Source organism: Melanerpes formicivorus, unplaced genomic scaffold (assembly GCF_026170545.1).
Source record: "Melanerpes formicivorus ecotype bairdi unplaced genomic scaffold, bMelFor1.0.p_v2 SCAF_67, whole genome shotgun sequence".
Taxonomy (NCBI): Eukaryota; Metazoa; Chordata; class Aves; order Piciformes; family Picidae; genus Melanerpes; species Melanerpes formicivorus.
In genome coordinates, this window is record NW_027142419.1 from 757,009 (window position 1) to 784,395 (window position 27,387).

Consider the following 27,387-nt stretch of genomic DNA (forward strand, 5'->3'; position numbering starts at 1 on the left):
GACTCCATCACCTCCCTGGCCAGCACATTCCAATGGTCAATTACTCCTTCTGGGAAGAACTATCTCCTCACCTTGAGCCTAAACCTTCCCCTGGCACAGCTTGAGACTGTGTTCTCTTGTTCTGGTGCTGGCTGCCTGGGAGAAGAGACCAACCCCCACCTGGCTCCAACCTCCCTTCAGGGAGTTGTAGAGTGCAAGAAGGTCTCCCCTCAGCCTCCTTTGTTCCACCCAAACCCAAATGTGCCTTTGGAGAACAGATGACATCAGAGTCAAGCAAAGAGAAGGTGAAAATCTCTACCAAGTGAGGTGACAGACAACTCCAATTCTCATCCCAGGACAGGGACAGAGCAGGTCATGCTCTCAGTGCTGTACATCCTGGTGTCTCCACAGATTTCAGGGAGCTCTCCAGCTGAGAACCTAAGTCCAGTCTCTCTCTCACACACAGCACAAGCTCTGCCCTCTTCAGAGCAGCTGATGATGGAGGGTTTAACCTGCTCTGTCATCGCAGCACTGCAGAGCCATGCACACAACTGGAAACAATCTGGGCAAGCCTAAGAGCTTTGGAAGGCTGAGGCTTGGAGCACAGCTCCTAGAGTCAGGTCATGGGTGCTCTACTGTGAGTTCAGGCAGGGATTTGAAATCAAGGGGCTGCATGAGGTTGTTGCCTGGTAGACTTCAAACCTACTTGCTCCACTCTTTTATACAAGCAGATGTATGTGAAGGGCAGCTTCCCTCCTCTAATGCTTCCCCACACCCCTTACCCTGGCCTCATGGAAAGCACCAGCAGAATTCTCTACATGGCAATTAGACTCTCAAAACTAAATCCCAGCTCTACATCCTCCTGCTTTGAGGAAGCTCAGATCCATGACACTTCCATAAGGAAGAGCTTTCCGTGTTCCAGCCAGGCTTGGACAAGCTGGCATCACCTATCTCTGAATCAGTCACCCACAAACCATGGACCACATCCAAACAGAGCTTGCAAGAAGTAGCTAAAAAAAAAGTCAAACATGCTTTCAGGAGGCTAAAATCCACAGCTGAAGGGCCTGGGATGCTTTTGGAGGGCTGAGAAGATGAGCACCAGCGCTCCAGGTCCTGCTGTTTGGATGCACAACAGTGTGCTAACCTGGATGTGGGAACTCACAGCATGCAAACACTCTGAGCTCAGGACAGAGATGTTGCTGATAACCAAACAAACCACTTGCTGCAACTGGGCTGCCTCCAAGAGCTGGGTGGCAGTCACAACAACCCCCCCTGGTTAAGCACAACGCGCCGCCATAGCCTGCAGCCTTGCCCTGCGCCCGGCCAAATGCTCCCAGCCAAGGAAAGAGAACGGAAGCAGGTGACATACCTGTGGAGAGAGGCCATTGCTAACAGGATTCATGTGGTTGGCAGGAGCTGCAGCATTCATGAAGCTGTCTGAGTAGCTGGAGAAGCTGTGTCGGGCCCCGTAGGCAGAGCCGGTGTCGGCAGCGGCGGCTGCGGCAAGTCCTCCCTGGTGCATGGTGGAGGGTGGCAGGGGCTGGGGCCTGTGTACAGTGCTCCCCCCATCTGTGGAGAGAGTGTTTGGGGTGTGAACAGCTGTGGGAGGGTGTGAAGATGATACTAAATTGGGTGGGAGTGTTGAGCTGTTGGAGGGTAGAAAGGCTTTTGTAGAGGGACCTGGCCAGGTGGGATCAATGGGCCAAGGTCAATGGGATGAGGGTCAACAAGAGCAGGAGCTGAGTGCTGCACACAACAACCCCAAGAATGCTCCAGACCTGGGGCAGAGTGGCTGGAAGCTGCTGCCCACGGGAAAAAAGGACTTGGGGCTGTTGGTTGACAGCACTGTGGAAGGATCCCCTATGTGCTGCTCCTTTTGGGCTGATGTGCTCATCATGTCAGAGCTGAATGAAGAACTGCTTGAGGAGGGCAGACTGAGACTGCAGATGAGCAAGAAATTCTTTCCAGTGAGGGTGGGGAGACCCTGGAACAGGTTGCCCAGGAAGGTTGTGGCTGCCACCTCCCTGGAGGTGTTCAAGGCCAGGTTGGATGAGGCCTTGAGCAAGCTGGGCTGGTGGGAGGTGTCCCTGCCCGTGGCAGGGGGATTGGGAGTGGATGATCTTCAAGGTCCTTTCCAACCCAAACCATTCTATGAGCCACAGTCAGGAGACTGTAGAGAAAGGACAGTCAGACACAGGAGAACACTGTGGAGTTTCCTTTGGCTTGGGAAGACAAAAAGACCCCTAAAGAATTCTCTTCCCAACTAAAGGAAAACTTCCCTGAGTTAAAAAACCCTTCGTGGGATGGCATCACCTGGGCAAGGGGAAGGGAGGCTGGGATGCTGTCAGGCAAGAGCAGAGAAGCAGGGGAGGTGGATGGGTGCTCACCTTGGGAAATGGTGGTGGTTGGGTAGGTGGAATCTGGCAGCTGGTACGGCGGGAGGGTTGGCATTCCTGTTGGTGGGAAGCCCCCCGGCAGCAGGTGGTTGAAGGCTGCCAGCTGGTTGGCCCCGGCTTGCTTGCGCCATCTGGCTCTGCGGTTGCTGAACCACACCTGGTGGGGAGAGGAAGGACCCAGGTGAGACTCACTGTGCCCTGCTGCCCCTTCTCACCTGGGCTGCCGGTGGGAGCACAAGCCGAATTACAGCGCTGGCCGAACGAGGCTTCGAGTTACTGCCCGACGTTGACGTTGTGTCTTCCTCCCTCTGCCTCCTCCATGCCTCAGCTTCCTCTCTCCCAAATAACAACACTGCCCCTGCCCTGCCCCCGGGTGAAGATCAAAGAGTCACAGAAAGACAGGGGTTGAAAGGGACCTCTGGAGAGCACAGAATCAGAGAATTGTTAAGGTAGGAAGGGAGCTCAAGGCTCAGCCAGCTCCAACCCCCCTGCCATGGGCGGGGACACCTCACACTGCAGCAGGTTGTTCACAGCCACATCCAGCCTGGCTGCAAACACCTCCAGGCAGGAGGCTTCCACCACCTCCCTGGGCAACCTGTGCCAGGCTCTCACCACCCTCACGGGGAACAACTTCTTCCTCACAGCCAATTTTAATCTCCCCACTTCTACTTTTGCTCCATCCCCCCCAGTCCTATCACTCCCTGACACCCTCAAAAGTCCCTCCCCAGCTTTCCTGTAGTCCCCTTCAGATCCTGGAAGGCCACAATTAGGTCTCCTGGGAGCCTTCTCCTCTCCAGACTGCACAACCCCAGCTCTCAGTCTATCCTCATAGCAGATCAGCTCCAGCCCTCTGCTCATCATTATGGCCCTTGTGGACACCTTCCAGCACCTCCAGATCCTTTCTGTAATAAGAAATCATGATAAGGTCTAAGGGAGGGACCTCTGAAGAAGATTATCAAGTCCAACCCCCCTGCCAGAGCAGGACCATAGAAGCCAGCACAGGTCTTGAAATCTCCAGAGAAGGAGACTCCACAACCTCTCTGGGCAGCCTGTTCCAGGGCTCTGTGAGCCTCCCAGTGAAGAGGTTCCTCCTCATGTTGAGGTGGAACCTCCTGTGCTGGAGTTTACATCCACTGCCCCTTGTCCTATCCCAGGGTGCAGCTGAGCAGAGCCTGTCCCTGCCCCCTTCCACTTGACCCCCAGCCATGGTTTAGTTGGTCTGATGGTGTTGGTTGACAGGTTGGACTGGATGATCTCTGAGGTCTTTTCTAACCTGGTTAATTCTATTCTATTCTATTCTATTCTATTCTATTCTATTCTATTCTATTCTATTCTATTCTATTCTATTCTATTCTATTCTATTCTATTCTATTCTATTCTATTCTATTCTATTCTATTCCATTCCATTCCATTCCATTCCATTCCATTCCATTCCATTCCATTCCATTCTCCATTCTTTTATTTTCTATTCTATTCTATTCCATTCCATTCCATTCCATTCCATTCCATTCCATTCCATTCCATTCCATTCCATTCCATTCTCTATTCTATTCTATTCTATTCTATTCTATTCTATTCTATTCTATTCTATTCTATTCCATTCCATTCCATTCCATCCCATTCCATCCCATTCCATCCCATTCCCATCTTGCCAGCAGGCCATCCCTCAGCTCACCCTGACGCCCGTGCTCCAACCTCGCCGAAGAGCAAGGAAGGAGGCCAGCAGCAGAAGGATGAGACCTAGAGGAATAGATTTAACTTGTGTATTCCAGGAGAGTCTGGAGCAAATGGATGCACTGCTACCACCTGGCCACTCTGCCTTGTTATCTGACAACTCTGTGAATCGTGCTGAAGGATTAAGCCCCATAATAGCAACACGGCTGCACTGTTAGGAGGGATAAATAGACAGATTAGCATCATGGTTTCTGTGTTAGACAAGCTAAATAGATAGAACCAGACCAGAGGGAATAAAGGCTGGGGTGGGGAGGGGGAGGGTGTGTGTGTGTGTGTGTGTTTTTTTTCCCTCAGCTTCTCTCCACTGCAGCAAATCACTGTTGTCTGTATGCTCAGACATGCTCGCCTTGCAAGAGGCACTGCAGTCTGCACCAGGATTGTACTGCAGCCAAATTCGAGCTCTGTGCATTCAAATAAACCTGGGATTAACGTGTGGGCAAAGCTGGGCTCGTGCTTCCTCTGCCCACCCTGCTTCTTGCCTGTAGGGCTCGAGGGGAGATCGATTCTGAAGGCATTTGGGTCTGCCCTGATGTGTTTGGGTGTGGTGGGTTGAAACTGCATCCACCCACCCCACACCCTAAATTCGATCCTCCCCTCTCCACCTTGCAAACTAATTTCAGAGAATTACTCCTCAAAATCACAGGCCTGAGAACCCTGGGGGTGGTTAGTCTGGAAAGGAGAAGACTGACTCTAAATATCTGAGGGCTGGGGGTCAAGAAGGAGGGGGCAGGGACAGGCTCTGCTCAGCTGCACCCTGGGATAGGACAAGGAGCAGTGGATGTAAACTCCAGCCCAGGAGGTCCCATGTCAACATGAGGAGGAACTTCTTGACTGGGAGGCTCACAGAGCCCTGGAGCAGGCTGCCCAGAGAGGTTGTGGAGTCTCCTTCTCTGGAGACTTTCAAGCCCTGTGCTGGCTTCTATGGTCCTGCTCTGGCAGGGGGGTTGGATTTGAAGATCTTAAGGAGTCCCTTCCAGCCCTTTAGACCTTATCATGATCCTTATTACAGGAAGGATCTGGAGGTGCTGGAAGGTGTCCAGAGAAGGGCCATGAAGAGGAGCAGAGGGCTGGAGCTGCTCTGCTGTAGAGATAGATTGAGAGTGTTGGGGTTGTGCGGTCCGGAGAGGAGAAGGCTCCCAGGAGACCTAATTGTGGCCTTCCAGGATCTGAAGAGGGCTCCTGGTTGTAGCCAGGAAGAGGTTGGTCTCTTCTCCCAGGCAACCAGCACCAGAACAAGAGGACACAGTCTCAAGCTGTGCCAGGGGAAGTTTAGACTGGAGGTGAGGAGAAACTTCTTCACCGAGCGAGTCGTTTGCCATTGGAATGTGCTGCCCAGGGAGGTGGAGTCCTCATCCCTGAAGGTGTTCAAGAGGGGATTGTTGGTGCCATGGTCTAGTCATGAGGTCTGTGGTGACAGGTTGGACTTGATGATCTTAGAGGTCTCTTCCAACCTTATTGATACTGTGATAGTGTTATACTGTGAAAGCTGGGGAGGGACTTTTGAGGGTGTCAGGGAGGGATAGGACTGGGGGGGATGGAACAAAACCAGAAATGGGTAGATAGAGATTGGCTGTGAGGAAGAAGTTGTTCCCCATGAGGGTGGTGAGAGCCTGGCCCAGGTTGCCCAGGGAGGTAGTGGAAGCCTCCTGCCTGGAGGTGTTTGCAGCCAGGCTGGATGTGGCTGTGAGCAACCTGCTGTGGTGTGAGGTGTCCCTGCCCATGGCAGGGGGGTTGGACTTGGCTGAGTCCCGAGGTCCCTTCCAACCTTAACAATTCTCTGATTCTATTTTTCCTTTTGCACCCAATGGTAATCTATTTACATCCTACCCCTTTCCTACTCAAAATCTGTGGGAAATTTCCTAAGCATCAGCCTCCCACTGCCACACTTGGGCTATCTCCCTTCTGCAACAGTGGGAAGGGTTTCTCAAGCTGTCTGTTGGGCTTTGGTTTACTTCATTTCATCAGAGAGGCTCTCGGGCCCGGTCCCTGTTTGGGGTTCAGAGGTATGCGGATAAGCTTTCAAGCCAGATGAGAATGCAGCTGCTGGACTTTGTGAGGCCTAAAGGGCTAGAAAACACGATTGAATTTCACAGCAACATGAAAAAAAAGGGGAAAAAAAAAAAAAAGGAGCAAAAATTAAGAGGGTAAAGCATTTGGGAGGTGGGGGGAAAGAAAAATCCTCCATCAGGCTTCCAAGCTGCTCAACATCAGATCAGGCGCTGGGGTTATGAGAGTTTGAGGTGCTGCAGACACAAGTGTCCCCACATGGAATCATGGAATGGTCAGGGTTGGAAGGGACCTCAAGGATCATCTAGTTCCAGCCCCCCTGCCATGGGCAGGGATACCTCACACTAGAGCAGGTTGCTCAGAGCCTCATCCAGCCTGGGCTTGAACACTAGGGCCACAAGGATGAGCAGAGAGGGCTGGAGCACCTCTCCTATGAGGAGTTGGGGCTGTTCAGGCTGGAGAAGAGAAGGCTCTGAGGTGACCTCATTGTGGCCTTCCAGGATCTGAAGGGGGCCTACAGGAGGGCTGGGGAGGGACTGCTCAGGATCTCAGGCAGTGATAGGACTAGGGGGAATGGAATGAAGCTGGGGGTGGGGAGATTTAGGCTGGAGGTGAGGAGGAAGTTCTTCCCCATGAGAGTGGTGAAGCCCTGGAATGGGTTGTCCAGGGAGGTGGTTGAGGCCCCAGCCCTGGAGGTGTTTAAGCTCAGGCTGGATGAGGCTCTGGCCAGCCTGATCTAGTGTGGGGTGTCCCTGCCCATGGCAGGGGGGTTGGAACTGGCTGATCCTTGTGGTCCCTTCCAACCCTGACTGATACTATGATACTATGATACTTCCAGGGAGAGGGCATCCACAACCTCCCTGGGAAACCTGGTCCAGGGTCTCACCACCCTCACTGGAAATAATTTCTTGCTCATCTCCAGTCTCAGTCTCTCCTCTTCCAGCTCAAAGCCATTGTCCCTCATCCTGTCACTCCCATCCCTTGTCAAAAGTCCCTCTCCAGCTCTCCTGCAGCCCCTTCAGGTACTGGAAGGCTGCTCTAAGGTCCCTCTAGAGCCTTCTCTTCTCCAGCCTGAACAGCCCCAAACTCTCTCAGCCTGTTCCCACAGGGGAAGTTCTCCAACCCACTGATCATCTTTGTGGCCTCCTCTGGTCCAGTCTGTTACTGCTCTTCCTACATCTTACCCATCTGCAGGTGTGATGTGGAAACTGTTTGATTCCAACCTACAAATGACAGCTGTGTGACCTGCTGCTGCTGGACAGGAAGGTCCTAACCCTGGGCATCCCTTCCCATGGTGCTGCACGCAGCACCAACACCAAAATCAAAGCCCCGTTTGCTTTGGAAGGGCTGATGCAAATGAAGCCCCCTGAGATGGCCACAGTGGGCTGATGTCAGGTCCTTGGCACCCAACACCTCCTTTCACAGACCTGTTCCTACTTCCCTGCACTGCTGGCTGAAGCAGCATAACCTCCCAGCACCTTCCAAAAGCCTGACAGAAATAGGTCAGCTTACATCCGATCTGCATTGACCAACCAAGTCCATGCAGGTCAGAGCTGCTGTGTCCATCTTTTTTTTTTGGGCACCAAAGAGTGGCTAGGAAAATCTAGGGCAGAGTTAAGGAGAGAGAAAATGAATGAATGAACATCAAGGTCTGGAGTGCTTCACAGCTCCTTTCATCCAGTCCAAAGCACGGCACAGTTCCTAGGAGCAGCGAGCGACACAAATGAATAAATAACCTTTTGTTTGCCCTGGTCATGCAAAGGGGACAGGCCTGGCCTTTGCTCAGAGATTCACAGAATCATAGAATGGGTTGGGTTGCAAAGGATCTTAAAGATCAGCCAGTTCCAACCCCCTTGCCCTGGGCAGGGACACCTCCCACCAGCCCAGGTTGCTCCAGGCCTCATCCAGCCTGGCCTTGAGCACCTCCAGGGAGGGGACAGCCACAGCCTCCCTGGGCAACCTGTGCCAGAGTCTCCCCAGCTTCACTGTAAGGAATTTCTTCCTCATCTCCACTCTCAATCTCGCCTCTTCTGGCTTGTGCTTGCATGTGTGTGGTTCCTGCTCTGAATTAGGGATACAGAACTTGGCTTCTCTTCTTGTGTCATAGAATCAGAGAGTCATAGATCATGGAGTCATAGAAGCATAGAAGCATAGAGTCATAGAATCATAGAACAATACAGAACAGGACAGGACAGGACAGAATAGAATAGAATAGAATAGAACAGAATAGAACAGAACAGAATAGAATAGAATAGAATAGAACAGAATAGAACAGAACAGAATAGAATAGAATAGAATAGAATAGAATAGAATAGAATAGAATAGAATAGAATAGAATAGAATAATAGAATAGCATTAACCAGGTTGGAAAAGACCTTAAAGATCAGCAAGTCCACCCTATCACCCAACACCATCTGATCAACTCAACCACAGCACCAAGTGCCTCATCCAGTCTCCTCTTAAACACCTCCAGGGATGGGGACTCCACCACTGCCCTGGGCAGCACATTCCCATGGCCAATCTCTCTTTCTGTGAAGAATTTCTTCCTAACCTCCAGCCTGAACCTCCCCTGGCACAGCTTGAGACTGTGTCCTCTTGTACTGGGGCTGGGTGCCTGCCTGGGAGAAGAGACCAACCCCCACCTGGCTCCAACCTCCCTTCAGGGAGATGGAGAGAGCAAGAAGGTCTCCCCTGAGCCTCCTCTTCTCCAGGCTAAGCAACCCCAGCTCCCTCAGCCTCTCCTCCCAGGGCTGTGCTCCAGACCCCTCCCCAGCATCTTTGCCCTGCTCTGGACACCTTCAAGAGTCTCAATGTCCTTCTTCAATTGATGGGCCCAGAAATAAGGGAGGATCATGAGAGTAAATAACACATGGACCAAATGAGATTCCCACCCTCCACCCTCCACCAGAGTGCTTCCTACCAGAGCCTTGGGGCTGGAGAACCCAGCCCTGAGCACAATGAAGCCTGCCCCGAAAGGAACCCACAGGATTTATCTCCCCGGGGCAGAGGAAAGGGAGGTTTCATGGCCCAAACAGGTTGATTCTGCCCCTCATTTATAACCCAGAGCCACCCCCCCCCAAAAAAAAAAGGGAGGGGAAGATACATTGCAGCTAATGATGTTAGCAAGTCCTTTCCCTTCCCCCTCCTGCAAGGTGGCTCAGGCCTTTATGCTTATAAATCATTTTATTGGTGGTTGAAATAGAGAGGCTGGAGCATCGAACTGTAATGCGAGGAGCACTTCAAAGGGAACCTGCTTTCATTTCACAACAGTTAAGGTTTTTATCAGCCACTAAAGATTCCCCCCATGCCAGAGGGATCCTGTTACACCATGTTAAGCCTGGGGTGAAGGCTACAGCTGCTAAAACCAGGCTGGGAGGGAGAGGGGGGGGGGAAGAAGAGGAGGAAGAAGAGGAAGTTTGGAAGCTGTTGGGCTGCCTGTGGAGATGAGAGAGTCTCTCTCTAGGTGCTTTCAAAGACCTGTCTGGGTGCATTCAGTGATTGATGAATTCATAGAATGGGTTGGGTTGGGACATTCAGGATCATCTACTTCCACTCCCTGCCCCCTGCCGTGGGCAGGGACACCTTGCTCTAAGCCAGGTTGCTCGTGGTGGCACCAAGTGCCATGGTTTAGTCATGAGGTCTGTGGTGACAGGTTGGACTTGGTGATCTTTGAGGTCTCTTCCAACCTTGGTGATTCAGTGATTCTGTGCTCAAGGTCTCATCCAACCTGGCCTTGAAAGCCTTCAGGGAAGGGATATCCACAGCATCTCCCAGCAACCTGTTCCAGTGTCTCCCCACCCCCCCTGTAAAGAATTTCTGATGGAATCATAGAATTGTTAGGGTTGGAAGGGACCTCAAGGATCATCCAGTTCCAACCCCCCTGCCATGGGCAGGGACAGCTCACACTACAGCAGGTTGCTCATCTCCAGTGTAAATCCCTCCTGCTATAGCGATCCTGCTTTGACACGGTAGTTGCACTCCATGATCTCCAGAGGTCCCTTCCAACCCAAAAAAACCCAATCTATGATTCTCTGCTATTCTAGAGGATCCCTGGGCTGCATTGCACAAGCATTGAGACTCATGAAGGTGTCCAGAGAAGGGCAAGAAGGCTGGGGAGGGGTCTGGAGCACAGCCCTGTGAGGAGAGGCTGAGGGAGCTGGGGTTGCTTAGCCTGGAGAAGAGGAGGCTCAGGGGAGACCTTCTTGCTCTCTCCAACTCCCTGAAGGGAGGTTGGAGCCAGGTGGGGGTTGGTCTCTTCTCCCAGGCAGGCACCCAGCACCAGACAAGAGGATACAGTCTCAAGCTGTGCCAGGGGAGGTTTAGGCTGGAGGTGAGGAGAACGTTCTTCCCAGCAAGAGTAATTTGCCATTGGGATGTGCTGCCCAGGGAGGTGGTGGAGTCCCCATCCCTGGAGGTGTTTCAGAGGGGATTGGATGTGGCACTTGGAGCCATGGTTTAGTAGTCATGAGGTTCGTGGTGACAAGTTGGACTTGATGATCTTTGAGGTCCAACCTTATTGATTCTATGACTCTAAGCAGGGGTTTATGTCAGGACTTGGGAAAAGGGCTGTGTGAGGAGTCCAACAGCAGCAAACTCCCCAAAAGTTGTTAGAAACCTGGGGTTTTTTTTCCTTAAAAGACACATTCTTCATGATCATCTCTCTGTGTGCACAGCAAAGAGCTCCTGTGCTGTGGGAATGGAAGTGTAATGTGGACCACAAACGTGGAAGGGCATGAAGGATAATATGAGCCACTGAAGGCACTGCTTGGTAGCTGTTAGAGAGATCTGGGGCTTATGTCCATGTGAATCCTCTCCCAAAGAATGCCTGAAGTAGGTATGAAGGTGGTAATGCAGACTGCCTCAGCTCTGCTGAGAGGAAGCAGAGGGATACAGGGATGGCCTCATGGGAAATAAGTGAAAAGAAGATATCCAAGCAAGGTTCTTCATGTTCTAGTCATTGCCCAGGTTAAGTCCACAGTCTCTCACTGGGCCATGTGGACCTTTCTTGATGTGTGAGGCTGCAACTACAAGGATCCTGAAGGCTAGATGGCCAGCACAGAACATCACTCAAGCCATTGCCTTCACCATCCCCTTCCCAGATGGGAGAGGGAGGCACAGCAAGACCGAGAAACCTCTTCAATTCATCACTGTCAGCCTTGCAGAACCAGCTGATTCCAGAAGAGCCCATCCTTGGTTTGGGGCAAAGGTTAGCACTGGTTCTTATTTGACCTGCACCCAACCCTGCCACCAGCCAGCCTGAGATTGTCCCAGCCACTTGTTCTCAACCAGCAGAGAAGGGCTGCAGAGACAGCTGCCTGCCAGGATGGGGCTGGACTGAATTATCCCCGCAGCAGCTGAGATCTGGGTCAGCTCCCACAATTTGTCAGACAAGGAGAGGAAAGGAAGGTCAAGAAAGAGCCTCCTGTGGGAAAGCAAGCCTGTTGTGTTCCTGCTCAGCCTAATCAGGACTTGATGTTGGAGGAAGATAGATGGGATAAATGAGCTTATAAATGGAAACAGGGATGGAAAAGCCAAGCCGTGGCTTCGCTGCCCAGCAGAAGGGAAGAGGGGCAACATCTGTTTGCTTTCACAGCCCCAAGAGGTGGCTGAAGCCAGGTGGAACAGAATCACATGGCTGGTTTTGGCCCAGCCACACACAAAAAAGTCCACCAAAGTCAGCTGGAGTTCCCTCCCCTGGTCGCATAAAGGCAACTCTACCAGATGGGGCCAGACCCTCCTTAGTAGTCCCCAGAGGGAAGGGAAGGGAAGGGAAGGGGAAGGGAAGGGAAGGGAAGGGAAGGGAAGGGAAGGGAAGGGAAGGGAAGGGAAGGGAAGGAAGGGAAGGGAAGGGAAGGGAAGGGAAGGGAAGGGAAGGGAAGGGAAGGGAAGGGAAGGGAAGGGAAGGGAAGGGAAGGGAAGGGAAGGGAAGGGAAGGGAAGGGAGGAAGAGAAGGGAAGGGAAGAGAAGGGAAGAGAAGGGAAGGGAAGAGAAGAGAAGAGAAGAGAAGAGAAGAGAAGAGAAGAGAAGAGAAGAGAAGAGAAGAGAAGAGAAGAGAAGAGAAGAGAAAGAGAAGAGAAGAGAAGAGAAGAGAAGAGAGAGAAGAGAAGAGAGAAGAGAAGAGAAGAGAAGAAGAGAAGAGAAGAGAAGAGAAGAGAAGAGAAGAGAAGAGAAGAGAAGAGAAGAGAAGAGAAGAGAAGAGAAGAGAGAAGAGAAGAGAAGAGAAGAGAAGAGAAGAGAAGAGAAGAGAATTAACCAGGTTGGAAGAGACCTTTGAGATCATCAAGTCCAACCTATCACCCAACGCCATCTGATCAACTAAGCCATGGCACCAAGTGCCTCAGTTAGACTCTTCCTGAACACCTCCAGTGATGGTGACTCCACCACCTCCCTGGGCAGCACATTCCAATGCCCAATCACTCTTTCTGGGAAAAACTTCTTCCTAACATCCAGCCTGAAGCTCCCCTGGCACAGCTTGAGACTGTGTCCTCTTGTTCTGGTTCTGGTTGCCTGGGAGAAGAGCCCCAACCCCCACCTGGCTACAACCTCCCTTCAGGGAGGTGGAGAGAGCAAGAAGGTCTCCCCTGAGCCTCCTCTTCTCCAGGCTAAGCAACCCCAGCTCCCTCAGCCTCTCCTCCCAGGGCTGTGCTCCAGACCCCTCCCCAGCCTCGTTGCCCTTCTCTGGACACGTTCAGGTGTCTCAATGTCCTTCTTAAACTGAGGAGCCCAGAACTGGACACAGGACTCAAGGTGTGGCCTAACCAGTGCTGAATACAGGGGCACAAGGGCTTCCCTGCTCCTGCTGGCCACACTCTTCCTGATGCAGGCCAGGATGCCCTTGGCCTTCTTGGCCACCTAAGCACACTGCTGGCTCATCGCTACGACGGTTCAGTGACCATCACACTTCCTCTGCCAGGGGCTGAAGGGTGTGAAAACAGACATCAGAGACATGAAGCTGTTGTGGAGGCTACATGAATCTAATTCTTTAGAGAACCAGACAAAAAGCTCAGGAGATTGCCTGGATTTGGGGCTGGTAGATGTTTATCTGTGCGTGTCGGGGGGCCGTGGCTGCAGCCGGCGAGACTTTGGTTCAGCGCCGAACAGGCTGAGCCTCTTGCTGCTTTGTGGGTGATTTGGTGAAGATAAATATTGAGGAAGGTTAGTGGAGCAGAACAAATGACTCCTCACAAATGAGATTAGCCAATGAATGTAGCCTCTCTCTTTCCCCTGGCAGATCCCTGCTCCTGAAGGTGGGAGCTATTTATAAGCCATCCACTGAAGGATTTCAACCAACTCTTTGGGATGAGGATTTGGCTGTGGGCAGGCTACTTTCACTTCAAGTTTTTGGGTTCTCCTGCAAGCAAATCACTCTCAGCAGTGAAATATCTGCTTGGGACATCGATTGCCTTTTACTCTGGCAGCATTCTTTCTGATCTGGGAAGGAATCTTGGAATCTGCCTCAAAGGATCAGGCCAAGGATCCCTACCTTTAGTCAACCAGCAGGCTATGGCCACTTCCCAGCTGCTAATGGATTTTAGACTCCAGATGGGGAAGCAGGAAGAAGGAGAAATGGGAGAGAGCTGTTTGTCTGCTTTCACACTGAGGCATTGAAGTTGTGGAGGCTCCAAGCCAGGAGGTGTTCAAAGCCAGGTTAGAAGGGGGCCTTGAGCAACCTGATCTGGTAGGAAGCTAGACCTAGATGTGAGGGTGACAGTTGTGGAGTCTCCCTCTCTGTAGATATTCAAGACCCAGCTGGATGTGTTCCTGTGTGACCTGCTCTAGGTGACCCTGCTCTGGCAGGAGGGTTGGAATGGATGAGCTTTCAAGGTCCCTTCCAACCCCTAACACCCTGTGATCTTTCAGGGCCCTTCTTCCAACTCAAACCACTCTAGGATTCTACACTCAGGTTTGAACTTGTGGCTTCCCAGCTCCGAGTCCAACCCTGCCCAGTGATGCAGTTCTAACCCCTTCCTGAAATAAAAGCTGATCATCTTTACAGACAAAATAAACATTATCACTGAAGGAAACAGCTCCTGGGGACCAAGTGGTTGCTGGCAAGTGCTGTGCTTCCCAGCTCTCCATTTTACAGCCTGGGCTCCTCTGTGACTATTTCAGCAGTCAGAGGAAACTCTGTTGAAATAAAATGAAATAAAAATAAACCCCTTGAAACCTCTGATTTATTTCCCTGCTCCTCTCTTTATAAACTCTGTGTCCGGGGATGAATGGGAGCTGAGTGATGCTGGCACCAGCAAGCCGCTGAAGGTAGTGTGTTTTATCGAGTGCTTTCTCTCCACTTGAGCACTTGCTTCTTCGCCAGCCAAGTCTTAATGGTGTTAGAGCTGCATTTAAACACTTTGGAACGGGGCTTTGATGTTCACACCTCGCCGAGGTGAGGGAGATGTGGGAGAGCAGATTTCCTGCTGCTATTGTTTGGCTAGGGATGGGCTGGGCTTTAGCAGCAAATCAGCGGCACATCGATCCCCACCATCAAGATCCTTCCCTTTGCGAAAGGGAAAAGCTATGAGCTTTTAAAAACAGCTTAAGCACCGTGGGGAAGCGGCTCGAAGATTAGGAGAGCCCTGGCCAACCCTCCTCCTGGTTATTATAAACAGGGTTGGGTGTTTTTTTCCCTTTGTTGACCAAAAAGAATCTATTTAATTGGTGTCCCAGCGAACGGGAAATGTCCCTAGCTGGGCAGGCTGGGAACAGATGGAGCCAGGCACGCTGGCTGCTGAAAGCAAAAGCAACGAAGGGGATCAGTTGCTCACTTTTCCTGGGCACACACTGGGCAGTAGCTTTGCCAGGAGCAAAGCTTCCACCGAGTGTTTTCTGACCCTTATTTTTTGTTGTGGTTTGGGGTTTGGGCTGGATTGGAAAGTTTGTCATAAAGGTTCTTCTCATAAAACCCCTGGGAGGCCCTGTTTGTTTTGACTACAATGGGACAGACACTCTGCTGCTATAAATCAGTGCAACTTCACTGCCTTCCATTTAGAGCAGGGGAGAGCAGGGGGTGAGGCACAACCGCCTCGGCCCAGGCCCTGGGATCTCCTTCATTGCTTTGGCCTCTGGGCCCTCTGGCCTTTGTCAGAGAAATCAAATGGTTACCACATTGTTGAGGGGATCCCTTTCTCAGCTGGCTGAGACTGGGAGACTGCCAGTTTCTGCTCCAAAGCAGGACCAAAAACCAAGCAAACAACAAAAAAATGAACAACAGGACAAACAATCCAACCAAAAAAACCAAAGTCAATTCCAGGTTTGGATCTCGACACAGAAAATCATAGAATCAGAGAATTGTCAGGGCTGGAAGGGAGCTCAAGGCTCAGCCAGCTCCAACCCCCAGCTCCAACCCCCCCTGCCATGGGCAGGGACACCTCACACCACAGCAGGTTGCTCACAGCCACCTACAGCCTGGCTGCAAACACCTCCAGGCAGGAGGCTTCCACCACCTCCCTGGGCAACCTGTGCCAGGCTCTCACCACCCTCCTGGGGAACAACTTCTTCCTCACAGCCAATCTCAATCTCCCCACTTCTAGTTTTGTTCCATCCCCCCCAGTCCTATCATACCCTGACACCCTCAGAAGTCCCTCCCCAGCTTTCTTGCAGCCCCCTGCAGATCCTGGAAGGCCACAATTAGGTCTCCTGGGAGCCTTCTCCTCTCCAGACTGCACAACCCCAACTCCCTCAGTCTGTCCTCATAGCAGAGAAGCTCCAGCCCTCTGCTCCTCCTCCTGGCCCTTCTCTGGGCACCTTCCAGCACCTCCAGATCCTTCCTGTGATAGAGGCTCGAGAACTGGACACAGTGCTCCAGGTGGGGTCTCACCAGAGCAGAGTAGAGGGGGAGAATCCCCTCCCTGGCCCTGCTATCTATGCTTCTCTTGCTGCAGCCCAGGATGTGATTGGCTTTCTGGGCTGCAAGTGCACACTGCTGGCACATGTTGAGCTTCTCCAATCCCCAATTTAAGCTCAAAATCAGTTATTACTACACCAAGTGAAGAAAGAACTAATGGAGAGAGTCCAGTGCAGCACTAGGAAGATGCTGAAGGCATGGCAACATCTCTCATATGAGCAAAAGCTGGGAGAGATGAGGCTGCTTAGCTTGGAGAAGAGGAGGCTGAGGGAGGATCTTATCAATGCTTACAAGTATCTAAGGGGGTGGGTGGCAGGAGGATGGGGCCAGACTCTCCTTAGTGGTCCTCAGTGTCAGGACAAGAGGTAATGAACATCAGCTTGAACATAGGAAGTTCCATCTAAAACATGGGAAGAAACTTCTTTACTTTGAAGGTGGCAGAGCACTGAAACAGGCTGCCCTGAGAAGTGGTAAAGTCTCCATCTCTGGAGACTTTCAAGGCCCACCTGGATGTGTTCCACCAAAGTCAGCTGAGATCCCTCACCAGGTCACATAAAAACAACTCTACAGATCAGGGCCTCTCAAGTTTCTCCTCTCAAGCAGAGCACATCCCTGCAGCTCCTTGCTTTGGCCATGAATGCTGAAGATCCTGGGCTTCCCAGGAAACAGATGGGAATTGTAGTGGCAAGAAGGATGAGGGAATAGGGATAGCTGTTGCTCTATCCAGAGGCCTTCTTTTGGATGGTGCTGAGTCAACCCTCACAGCGAGCTGGGATCCTGCAAGTCCTGGAGCAGGCTGCCCAGAGGGGTTGTGGAGTGTCCCTCTCTGGAGATACTCAAAACCTGCCTGGATGTGTTCCTGTGTGATCTGCTCTAGGTGACCCTGCTCTGGCAGGTGGGTTGGACTGGATGAGCTTTCAAGGTCCCTTCCAGCCCCTAACATTGACTCTGTGAAGTCCCCTACAAACAGTTCAGTGACCACCACACTTCCTCTGCCAGGGGCTGGAGGGTGTGAAAGCAGACATCAGAGATGATCTTCAGAGGTCCCTTCCAACCCCTAGCACTCTGTGATGCTGTGTTTGTGTGAACTGGATTCCTCCATCAGCAGTTGCACCTCCTGAGGTGAATGTCTTTGTTTCACACAGATCCCCTTGGCTCACAGCTACAAACCCCAGCTGCACTTGTCTAACTATGCTGCAAGTGCTGAAGTTTATAGCCTTTCCAACCAGAAGGACCACAGGATTAGCCTTCTCCTTTTCATCTTCAGCAGTGAGTTTCTCCAGCACCACACCCTCAGGCTCCCATAGCTGGGACTCTGTCCCCTGTCTGTTTGGGACCTTTCTCTTTCCAAAGGGGATGGTTGCTGTAACCCTGCTACAAATACCATCAGTGCTGTTGATTTCTTGATGCAAATGATTTCACAGTATGGTTTCACAGTATCACCAAGGTTGGAAGAGACCTCAAAGATCATCGAGTCCAACCTGTCACCACAGACCTCATGACTAAACCATGGCACCAAGTGCCACAGCCAGTCCCCTCTTGAACACCTCCAGGGGTGGGGACTCCACCACCTCCCTGGGCAGCACATTCCAATGGCCAACGCCTCTCTCTGGGAAGAACTTTCTCCTCACCTCCAGCCTAAAACTCCCCTGGCACAGCTTGAGGCTGTGTCTTCTTGTTCTGGTGCTGGTTGCCTGGGAGAAGAGACCAACCCCCACCTGGCTACAACCACCTTTCTGGTAGTTGTAGAAGGCAATAAGGTCTGCCCTGATCCTCCTCTTCTCCAGGCTAAACAATCCCAGCTCCCTCAGCTTCTCCTCATAGGGCTGTGCTCAAGGCCTCTACCCAGCCTTGTTGCCCTTCTCTGGACACATTCAAGAGTCTTGATGTCCTTCTTAAACTGAGGGGCCCAGAACTGGACACAGGACTCAAGGTGTGGCCTAAGCAGTGCTGAGCACAGAGGCACAAGGACTTCCCTGCTCCTGCTGGCCACACTGTTCCTGATGCAGGCCAGGATGCCATTGGCCTTCTTGGCCACTTGGGCACACTGCTGGCTCATGTTTAGGCAGCTGTCAATCAGCACCCCCAGGTCCCTCTCTGCCTGGCTGCTCTCAGCCACTCTGCCCCCAGCCTGTAGCTCTGCATGGGGTTGTTGTGGCCAAAGTGCATCACCCAGCACTTGGATTTGTTGAATGCCATCCTGTTGGACTCTGCCAATATAGGCAGGGGGGATTGCCTCCCAAAGAGCCAGTTTGGACACATGCTTAGATATGGACATAGAAGGGGCTTGCAGAGGATGGTTTTGGCTCTGGCAAAATTCAGGGGAAGAAAGATTTGCTGCTGCTGTTACCTGAAGTGCCCTCTAGAATTTGGGGGTTTTCCTTGTGTGTCTAGGAGATGGATTGAGGCATTTCTGGGGCAGGTTAGCTGGGGGGATGTATGCTGTGGGTTGCTCTTTTCTTTATCCCAACTGCATTTCTGCTTAACTGAGGGCTTGTTTGGGGCAGGTTAGCTGGGGGATGTGTGCTGTGAGTAGCTCTTTTCTTTAACCTGACTGCATTTCTGCTTTGTAGATAGTCTGAGGACTCTTTTGGGACAGGTTAGGTGGGGGATGTATGCTGTGGGTTGCTCTTTTCTTTAACCTGACTGCATTTCTGCTTTGTAGATGGTCTGAGGGCTTGTTTGGGGCAGGTTAGGTGGGGGATGTATGCTGTGGGTTGCTCTTTTCTTTAACCTGACTGCATTTCTGCTTTGTAGATGAACTGAGGACTCGTTTGGGGCAGGTTAGGTGGGGGATGTATGCTGTGGGTTGCTCTTTTCTTTAACCTGACTGCATTTCTGCTTTGTAGATGGTCCTGAGGGCTTGTTTGGGGCAGGTTAGGTGGGGGATGTATGCTGTGGGTTGCTCTTTTCTTTAACCCCACTGCATTTCTGCTTTGTAGATGGTCTGAGGGCTTGTTTGGGGCAGGTTAGCTGGGGGATGTATGCTGTGGGTTGCTCTTTTCTTTATCCCAACTGCATTTCTGCTTAACTGAGGGCTTGTTTGGGGCAGGTTAGCTGGGGGATGTATGCTGTGGGTTGCTCTTTTCTTTAACCCCACTGCATTTCTGCTTTGTAGATGGTCTGAGGGCTTGTTTGGGGCAGGTTAGCTGGGGGATGTGTGCTGTGAGTAGCTCTTTTCTTTAACCCCACTGTATTTCTGCCTTGTAGATAGTCTGGGGACTCTTTTGGGACAGGTTTGCTGGGGGATGTATGCTGTGGGTTGCTCTTTCCTTTAACCCCATTGCGTTTCTGTTTCCAATTCAGGCCGGGGGGATGCGAAAGAGCAGCAAACACCGTGAGACACCGAGCTCCGATTCACTAAGCAAACAGAAAAGCGACGCTGCAAGACTCTCATTAGCAACATCCTTCCGCAGCGAGATCTCCACCAGGCGTGAGGGGCGGTGGTGGGGAGGGGTGGGGGAAGCATCTGGACCCTCCTCATCCTCTCTGGCTTTACCTTGCAGAGCTGCTTCTCTAAAGCTGCCTGGAACAATGAGCTACCCTCGGCCCGACCTCTCCGGGGAGCTGGCTGCCGCTCGGCATCGCGGCGCTGGTCTCCGGACGTGCCTGGGCACACGCAGCGGCCCCCCCCGCGGTTCTCACGGACCGGCTGCGGCTGGTGCCAAGGGGACTGTTCTCACCACCGCGGGGTCACTCCGGTGTGCGAGAGCAGGGCTGGCCCCGTGCCGTGGAAAGGAAGGAAAAAAAACCAACCCAACCACCCCGAAACGACCGTGCCAAAGGCAGCCCTCTGCCAACCCCCGCAGCCCCGGCTTCGCCGGCTCCTCCGCACGGCCCCGGGCTGCTGCCAAAAAACACGGGGCAGCTGTTGTGTCATAACCTCATCGTGAGCCTCCTCACAAGACGTGTCAGCTAGTTAGGCCCTCAGGAAGAAAGAAAACATTCCCAGCTGACCTTTATAAGGGCGGGAGGGGGGGGAAGGGGGGGAGGGGGATTGCCTCCCAAAGAGCCAGTTTGGACACATCTCAAAGAAGTTTGGGAAAGCAAAACTGCAGGCAAACGGCATCGGGCTGCAGCAGCTTTGCCTGACTTCAGCTGATGCTCAGGGACCTGCTTGCCACGGTGGCATCCCTCTGCGCGACAGCTTCGTCTCCAAAAAGAGCCACCTCTCATGGCAAGAGGGTTGGAACTAGGTGATCAGAGGAGGATTAGAGAATGATTAGAGGGCTGGAGCTGCTCTGCTGTGAGGACAGACTGAGGGAGTTGAGGCTGTTCAGTCGGGAGAAGAGAAGGCTCCCAGGAGACCTAATTGTGGCCTTCCAGGATCTGCAGGGGGGCTCCAAGAAAGCTGGGGAGGGACTTGTGAGGCTGTCAGAGAGGGATAGGACTCGGGGGGGATGGAGCAAAACTAGAAGTGGGGAGATTGAGATTGGCTGTGAGGAAGAAGTTGTTGCCCAGGAGGGTGGTGAGAGCCTGGCACAGGTTGCCCAGGGAGGTGGTGGAAGCCTCCTGCCTGGAGGTGTTTGCAGCCAGGCTGGATGTGGCTGTGAGCAACCTGCTGTGGTGTGAGGTGTCCCTGCCCATGGCAGGGGGGGTTGGAGCTGGCTGATCCCCTTGAGGTCTCTTCCAACCTTGACAATTCTACAATCTTCAAGGTCACAGAACCACAGAACATGACCAGAGCAGGAAGACAGTCTCAAGCTGTGCCAGGGGAGGTTCAGGCTGGATGTTAGGAAGAAGTTCTTCCCAGCAAGAGAGATTGGCCATGGGAATGTGCTGCCCAGGGAGGTGGTGGAGTCACCATCACTGGAGGTATTTAGGAAGAGCTTGGCTGAGGCACTTGGTGCCATGGTTTAGTTGATCAGATGGTGTTGGGTGATAGGTTGGACTTGATGATCTCAAAGGTCTCTTCCAACCTGGTCTATTCTATTCTATTCTATTCTATTCTATTCTATTCTATTCTATTCTATTCTATTCTATTCTATTCTATTCTATTCTATTCCATTCCATTCCATTCCATTCCATTCCATTCCATTCCATTCCATTCCATTCTAAAAGGGCCTCTAAAGATCCTCTCCCCGGCCTCTAAAGTTCAACTCCCCTGCCAAGGCCCCTTCCAATCCAAACCTTCCTATGCATGTCAAAGAACAGAGCTTTGCCCACAGGGGAAAGTGCCCTGAGGTCCTCACTAACACACAGCAGAGACATTTCAGAAGCTCCTCAGAAACCCATGTGCTTTCTGGCAACCAGACTGCAGAGCACTGCTGGTAAGTGGTGGGGTTCAGCTCCTTTGCACCAAGAACAGAATTGCTTTGGGGGTGAGGGGTGTGGGGGAGGGGTAAAGAGAGAATAAATTCAAGCCAAATCAAATGGAATTTTCTCTCCTGCTGCTCCATTTGGCAGGGCTGAGCTGCAAGCACCACGCAGAACGTGGCCCTTTGTTTGCTGCACTTTGAAACGGTGTCATCAAGGCACAGCTGATGTGAGGAGCCTAGAAATGCACCCAGATTTCAGAGGCAGAATTGCCCTGAGCCTATTTCTCTTTGCCTTGTTGATTATTAAATGAAATATCCATTTGCTCCCCTGGCAGAAGCCACAGTGGCCTCCATCATAACAATGATCAATAAAGCACTGGGTTGCGACTCCTGGCTGCCTTAGTTTAATTTTGTTATTGAAATGCCAGGCTCTCAGCGCATGGAATTGCCTAGGGATTAATAACAGACAGCAGCAGCCCCAGCCCAGCCACCCCTTCCCACTCCTGATTCACTAATGGCTTCAGGCTGGAAGAAGCCAGGTTTAGGATGGACAGCAGCAAATGATCAGGGGGCGCTGGAAGCCCTCTCCTGCAAGGACAGCTTGAGGGAGCTGGGGGTTGTTCAGCCTGGAGATGAGAAGGCTCCAGGGAGACCTAATAGCAGCCTTCCAGAACCTGAAGAGTGGGGCTACAAGAAGGCTGTTTGCAATGGCCTGCAGTGACAAAACGAGGAGCAATAGTTTGAAATGAGAGAAGAGTTTAGGCTGGAGGTGAGGAGAAAGTTCTTCACTGAGAGAGACATTAGCCATTGGAATGTGCTGCCCAGGGAGGTGGTGGAGTCCCCATCCCTGGAGGTGTTCCAGAGGGGGTTGGATGTGGCACTTGGTGCCATGGTTTAGTCATGAGGTCTGTGGTGCCAGGTTGGACTTGCTGATCTTTGAGGTCTCTTCCAACCTTGGTGATTCTGTGTTTCTGTGAAGATTGGATGCTAGGAATAAGTCCTGCACCATGAGGGTGGTGGAACGCTGCAACAGGTTGCCCAGGGGGGTGGCTGGGGCCCCATGCCAGAAGATCACAGTCCCACAGTCTCACAGTATCACTTAGGTTGGAAAGGACCTCGAGGATCATCGAGTCCAACCTATCAACACAGACCTCATGACTAGACCATGGCACCAAGTGCCACATCCAATCCCCTCTTGAACACCTCCAGGGATGGGGACTCCACCACCTCCCTGGGCAGCACATGAGGTCTCCCCTGAGCCTCCTCTTCTCCAGGCTAAACAATCCCAGCTCCCTCAGCCTCTCCTCACAGGGCTGTGTTCAAGGCCTCTCCCCAGCCTTGTTGCCCTTCTCTGGACACGTTCAAGTCTCTCAATGTCCTTCCTAAACTGAGGAGCCCAGAACTGGACACAGGACTCAAGGTGTGGCCTAATCAATGCAGAGTACAGGGGCACAATGACTTCCCTGCTCCTGCTGGCCACACCATTCCTAATGCAGGCCAGCTATTCAAGGTGAGGCTCAACAAAGCTCTGAGCAGCCTGATCTAGTGGAGGATGTGGAGGTGGGGAGATTCAGGCTGGATGTGAGGAGGAGGTTCTTCACCATGAGAGTGGTGAAACCCTGGAATGTGTTGTCCAGGGAGGTGGTCGAGGCCCCGTCCCTGGGGGTGTTTAAGAGCAGGCTGGATGAGGCTCTGTTCAGGCTGATCTAGTGTGGGGGTGTCCCTGCCCATGGCAGGGGGGTTGGAACTAGATGATCCTTGTGGTCCCTTCCAACCCTGAATGAAACTATGAAACTATGAAACTATGTCCCTGCTCGTTGCAGGGGGGTTGGACTGGATGACCTTTGGAGGTCCCCTCCAACCCAACCCATTCTATGATTCTATGAGGAAGACATTCTTCCCCATGAGGGTGGTAAGGCACCAGAATGAGTTGCCCAGAGAGGTTACAACTACCTGAAGGGAGGTTGTAGGCAGGTGGGCATTGGTCTCTGCTCCCAAGGGCAATGAGGCTGGGGAGGGGTCTGGAGCACAGCCCTGGGAGGAGAGGCTGAGGGAGCTGGGGTTGCTTAGCCTGGAGAAGAGGAGGCTCAGGGGAGGCCTTCTTGCTCTCTCCAACTCCCTGCAGGGAGGTTGGAGCCAAGTAGGGGTTTGTCTCTTCTCCCAGGCAGGCACCCAGCACCAGACAAGAGGATACAGTCTCAAGCTGTGCCAGGGGAGGTTTAGGCTGGAGGTGAGGAGAAAGTTCTTCCCAGAAAGAGTAATTAGCCAGGGGAATGTGCTGCCCAGGGAGGTGGTGGAGTCCCCATCCCTGGAGGTGTTCAAGAGGGGCTTGGATGTAGCACTTGGAGCCATGGTTTGGTTGTCAGGAAGTGCTGGGTGACAGGTTGGACTTGATGATCTCTGAGGTCTTTTCCAACCTGGTTCATTCTGTCAAAGCTCTTTCCCTACTGGAAAACATTGTCCTGGTGAAGCTAAAGTGGTCCTGAGGACAGAGTTGTTCTGCAAAATGTCCTTTCTCCAGAACTGCCAGGGAGAAAAGGCTACCAAATGATCACAGAATCCTCTTAAGGAGTTCTTCTATGGTTATTTCTCCCCCCTCCACCAGAAAATCTTTGACATCATCAGTCAGATAATTACAAAGAACTGGTGGGAAAAAAAAACCCCAAAACTCAACCCCAAATACATCTGAGACCAACCCCAAAGCTTCCCTGATGTGAACTCAGTGGGTTGCTTAGCACTTAGGCTGCAGTTTCAAATCCATGAAGGCCTGGCTTTTGCCAGCTTGTTCTCTTGCAGATGGGCAAGAATCAGTTTAGTGCTGGCCAATTAGTGTGGGCACATGAGTCAAGACATTGCCTCAGCACCAAAACAGCTCAGTGGGAATTTCCACTGGTGGCCTCCCTGGGAAGGGGTTTGATGCTGTGATCCCAATCCTCCCAGCAATCCATGGCAGTCTTGGCCCTGACTGTGCCCAATTTGGGATTAACCTTGTCATGGCTCATGCCTTATGGGGGTGGTTGAAGGCTGAATCATAGAATTGTTGGGGTTGGAAAAGCTCTCTGAGGTCATCCAGTCCAACCATCAACCCAACACCACCATGGCCACTAAGCCATGCCCTCAGGTGCCATGGCCACAGGTTGCTTGAACCCCCCCAGGGATGGGGACTCCACCACCTCCCTGGGCAGCCTGTTCCAATTCCTGCCCATTGCTGCAGGGAAGAAATTGTTCCTTATGGCCAGCCTAAACTTCCCCTGGCACAATTTCAGGCCATTCCTCTCTGTCTATCACTGGGGAGAAGAGACCAACCCCCCACCTGGCTCCAGTCTCCTTTCAGGGAGGTGTAGAGAGCCAGAAGGTTTCCCCTCAGCCTCCTCTCCTCCAGGCTCAGCACCTCCAGTTCCCTCAGCTGCTCCTCACCACCAGCCCTGCTCTCCAGACCCTTCCCCAACCTCTTTTTCTCCAGGCTCAACATCTCCAGTTCCCTCAGCTGCTCCTCACCACCATCCCTGTTCTCCAGACCCTTCCCCAGCCTCTTTTTCTCCAGGCTCAACACCTCCATCTCCCTCAGCTGCTCCTCACCACCAGCCCTGTTCTCCAAACCCTTCCCCAGCTTCCTTGCCCTTCTCTGGACCCACTCCAGCCCCTCAATATCCTTTTTAGAGTGAGGAGCCCAAAACTGAGCCCAGCACTCAAGCTGTGGCCTCACCAGTGCTGAGCACATGGCCATGATCACCTTCCCTGCTGGCCAAACTCTCGCTGATCCAGGTCAGGCTGCTGGAGTATGGGGTCTCAACCACACCAGCACAGCAGTGACCTTGCAAAACTATTGCTCCCCCTCCCATGATCTTCCTAGCAGATGAGAAACAGGAGCCTGGAAGTGCTCCTCACCCCCCTCCTCTCCCCCACCTTGGTGTTCAGCTTGTGAATTTTATTAGCTGTCAACGTGTCAAACTCCCACTTAGCTGGACAGCTGCATGATCAGCCAGCCTCTGAGGCCTGCCAATAAAGTTTAACAGAGCTATCAGCTTCTCATGTGGAAGAGATTATGGGATGTGAACACTCAAGTACCAGGGAGAAGCAAGGAGGCTGAGCTGGTGTCACCTTTTACGTGGTGATGCAAATAGAGGTGAGGAGGAGGAATCAGGGAATTAAAGAACCATTAAGGCTGGGTAAGACCTCTAAGACCATCAAGTGCAACCTGAAGAAGAAGCAAGGAGAGAGACTGTCCCACTCCTTCCTGGGCAGTGCTTGGACAGAGATGAATAAAAATGGGATTGTTGTCTGCCAGAGACAGTGAGAAAGCCTGAGAGCAACACCCAAGATGTGAGAGGAGAGGAGTGGAGAGGTTCAGAGAGGTTCAAAGAGGAGAGGAGAGGTTCAGAGAGGAGAGGTTCAGAGAGGAGAGGTTCGGAGAGGTTCGGAGAGGAGAGGAGAGGAGAGGAGAGGAGGAGAGGGGAGGGGAGGGGTGAGAAGAGAAGAGAAGCGAAGAGAAAAGAGAAGAGAAGAGAAAAAAGAGAAGAGAAGAGAAGAGAAGAGAAGAGAAGAGAAGAGAAAGAGAAGAGAAGAGAAGAGAAGAGAAGAGAAGAGAAGAGAAGAGAAGAGAAGAGAAGAGAAGAGAAGAGAAGAGAAGAGAAGAGAAGAGAAGAGAAGAGAAGAGAAGAGAAGAGAAGAGAAGAGAAGAGAAGAGAAGAGAAGAGAAGAGAAGAGAAGAGAAGAGAAGAGAAGAAAAATTAACTAGGTTGGAAGAGACTTTTGAGATCATCAAGTCCAACCTATCACCCAACACCATCTGATCAACTAAACCATGGCACCAAGCAGCCCATCCAGTCTCTTCCTAAACACCTCCAGTGATATTACCTGCTGATCTCTGGAGGTCCCTTCCGGCCTCTAATGTACTGTAAGCTGCTGTGATTCAGAGCCTTGGGTGTCACCCAGGGACTCCTCAGCCATGGCTGTGCAGCAGTGCAGTGGCACTGAGATCCAGAAGGTGAATGAAGCAATGAGTTGAGGAGCAGCAAAGGCTGCTCTTGAGTCTCTTTGCTGGCTATGGGTGAAGAAACCACTTTCCATACACCTGCCTCCCATGTTATCTGTTAACATGGTAAGGTTTGGGGGGAAAGAGAGATGGGGAGGTGTTGGCATGGCCCTAAACACCCAGAAGCCCTGCTCTCATCTGGCCCTACTCTTGTTACAGCCATCCTTCATCCAAAGCTCATCACTCTTGGCATTACAAACTCTGGTGAGACAGAAGTGGGTCTCTGAGGTGGTAGAGGCTGCTCTTGAGTCTCTTTGGTGGCTATGGATCAAGAAACCACTTTCCATACACCTCCCTCCCATTTTATCTGTTAACATGGTAAGGTCTGGGGGGAAAGAGAGATGGGGAGGTGTTGACAAGAGCCTTAACACCCAGAACCCCAGCTCTCACCTGGCCCTACTCTTGTTCCAGCCATCCTTCACCCAAACCTCATCACTCCTGGCATTACAAACTCTGGTGAGACAGGAGTGGGACTCTGAGGCGGTAGAGGCTGCTCTTGAGTCTCTTTGGTGGCTATGGGTCAAGAAACCACTTTCCATACACCTGCCTCCCATTTTACTTGTTAGCATGGTTAAGTTTGGGGGGAAAGAGAGATGGGGAGGTGTTAGCATGGCCTTTAACATCCAGAACCCCAGCTCTCATCTGGCCCTACTCTTGTTCCAGCCATCCTTCACCCAAAGCTCATCACTCCTGGCATTACAAACTCTGGTGAGACAGGAGTGGGACTCTGAGGTGGTAGAAGATTCCCTGCTGGCTGGCTGCATGTGTGGACATGTGTGTGTGGCTGGGCTTTGGGGCTGTTTTTCCCCCTTTTTTTTCTTTTCCACAAGAACTTGATGGCCTAAAGTTGGGAGATGCTGAGAGCCAGTAAAAGATCTGCTCTGATAGCCAGAAAATTTTACAAGGGGCGGCAGGCTTACAAGTGGTGGGAAGAAGCTGACGCTGCCAGGATGTTGGAATGAGAAAGCCATCAGGAATGTGCCTTGGAGAACAGCTGCTCCTAGAGCCCTGGCACGAACCTCCTCCCATGCAAGCTGCCTGGGAGCAAGCAGGGGGGGCCACAGAGATCACAGCTTGAGACCAGGGAAAGCTTCTCCTTACTTATTTATTTAGCTTTCTCTTGCTCTCACCTCC

The 27,387-nt window shown here is 52.1% G+C and overlaps 1 protein-coding gene across 1 annotated transcript in view; it reads right to left on the reverse strand.

The window, feature by feature from the left end:
* The window catches only part of PAX7 (paired box 7), a 70,305-nt gene that overhangs the window by 34,680 nt on the left and 8,238 nt on the right, over positions 1-27,387 (reverse strand). The window contains exons 4-5 of the mRNA XM_068162840.1: positions 2,367-2,532; positions 1,349-1,548 (exon numbers count right to left, since the gene is read on the reverse strand). Coding sequence (XP_068018941.1) covers positions 1,349-1,548; positions 2,367-2,532 — 366 coding nt within the window. The remainder of the gene's footprint in view (positions 1-1,348; positions 1,549-2,366; positions 2,533-27,387) is intronic.